The 1,381-nt window shown below is 55.5% G+C and overlaps 1 protein-coding gene across 1 annotated transcript; it reads right to left on the bottom strand.

Annotated features, from left to right (window-relative positions):
• Positions 1-1,380, bottom strand: LOC104911227 (histone H1.01-like; the record flags this gene model as incomplete). Its single annotated transcript, XM_010711872.2, is given in 2 exon segments — positions 1-1,352; positions 1,354-1,380. Coding segments are annotated over 2 exon segments (534 nt in total), but the record flags the coding sequence as incomplete, so codon positions are not given.
• Position 1,381: the final 1 nt, after the last annotated feature.

Here is a 1,381-nt window from a genome sequence, read left to right as displayed (position 1 = left end):
TAAGTTTATTATCAGTATTATTTGTTGGGTAATAGTAGCAACGCTTTCCATGCTTCCGTTAACAAAGTCGTGCCAAAGTATTCTCCCAAAGGAATTTCTCCCGAGGCGCGCCGTTACGCTTTCAGTTCGTATACCGCACTAAGGAACCATGCGCTCCGGGGCCCCGTCACCGCCCGCCCCCTCCCCCCCCCTCCTTCCCCCACGCCTGTTCCTTTCTTCGACGCAGCCAAAAGCGTCGGGCCCAAGGCGGGGTCTGCGGTGGGTGGGGGGAAGGGGCAGCGGGCCGGGCTCCTCGTGGCCAATCCTCGGCCAGGGCGGGCTTTTCCAACAGCAGAAGCTGCTGTTATGTCTCAGCGGGAACAAAAGAGATGGGAGAGCTCGGGGCCGTTATCGCGTCAGTAAGAAAAATCTCCCGTCTTCCCCAATACACAAAAGCATTTAAGGAGACACCTTAAAGAGGACCAACACAATACATTAGACGTGGCTCAGTAGTAGCTTGTGCCTGGAAAATCCATTACTTCTGTTACAAAATATATTCTTAAAAAAGTGTCACCCGATTTTTATCAAATCATTATAAAATATTTCTTCACGGTAGTCAGACCAATTACTCGGCAAAAGATACAAAGTCTACACTTCCCTAAAGCCGCCGCGTTATACCGTGCTCATTAGGTTTCGGAAATCGGAAGGGAAAAGGCAATTGACCTCTGACGACTTACGAATTGCTGAATCCGTGCTGCAGGTTTCTGACGACCTCGGTGCCTCAGCTCCTTTAGGGAAAGTGTGGGTGGCTCTTAAAAGAGCCGTTGGATATCAAAATAGGTAGAGCAGGACTCTTCTGGGATAACTTATTTCTTCTTGGCTGCCGTCTTCTTCGCCTTGGCTGCCTTGGGTTTGGTCGCCTTGGGCTTAGCAGCTTTAGGCTTCACCGCCTTTGCCTTGGCCGGGCTCTTGGCAGCCTTCTTGGGGCGACCGGCCTTCGCGGCCTTCTTAGGGCTCTTGGCCGCCTTCTTGGTGGCTGCGGCCGCCGGCTTCTTGGCTTTTTTGGGGCTCTTCTTCACTGCCGCCGCCTTCTTGGGCTTCTTGGCAGCAGCCGCGGGTTTCTTGGCCGCCGGCTTCTTGGGCTTGGCAGCAGCCGCTCGCTTCTTAGGAGCCTTCTCCTTCACCTCTCCCGGCTTCTTGTTGAGCCGAAAGGAGCCGGAGGCGCCGGTGCCCTTGGTCTGCACCAGGGTGCCCTTGCTGACGAGGCTCTTGAGCCCCAGCTTGATGCGGCTGTTGTTCTTCTCCACGTCGTAGCCGCCGGCGGCCAGCGCCTTCTTGAGCGCGGCGAGGGAGAGCCCTTTGCGCTCCTTGGACGGCGGACACGGCCTTGGTGATCAGCTCG

Source organism: Meleagris gallopavo, chromosome 1 (assembly GCF_000146605.3).
Source record: "Meleagris gallopavo isolate NT-WF06-2002-E0010 breed Aviagen turkey brand Nicholas breeding stock chromosome 1, Turkey_5.1, whole genome shotgun sequence".
NCBI classification, from domain to species: Eukaryota; Metazoa; Chordata; class Aves; order Galliformes; family Phasianidae; genus Meleagris; species Meleagris gallopavo.
The sequence above is the reverse complement of the archived record's forward strand: the minus strand, read 5'-3'. Positions and strand labels throughout refer to the sequence as shown.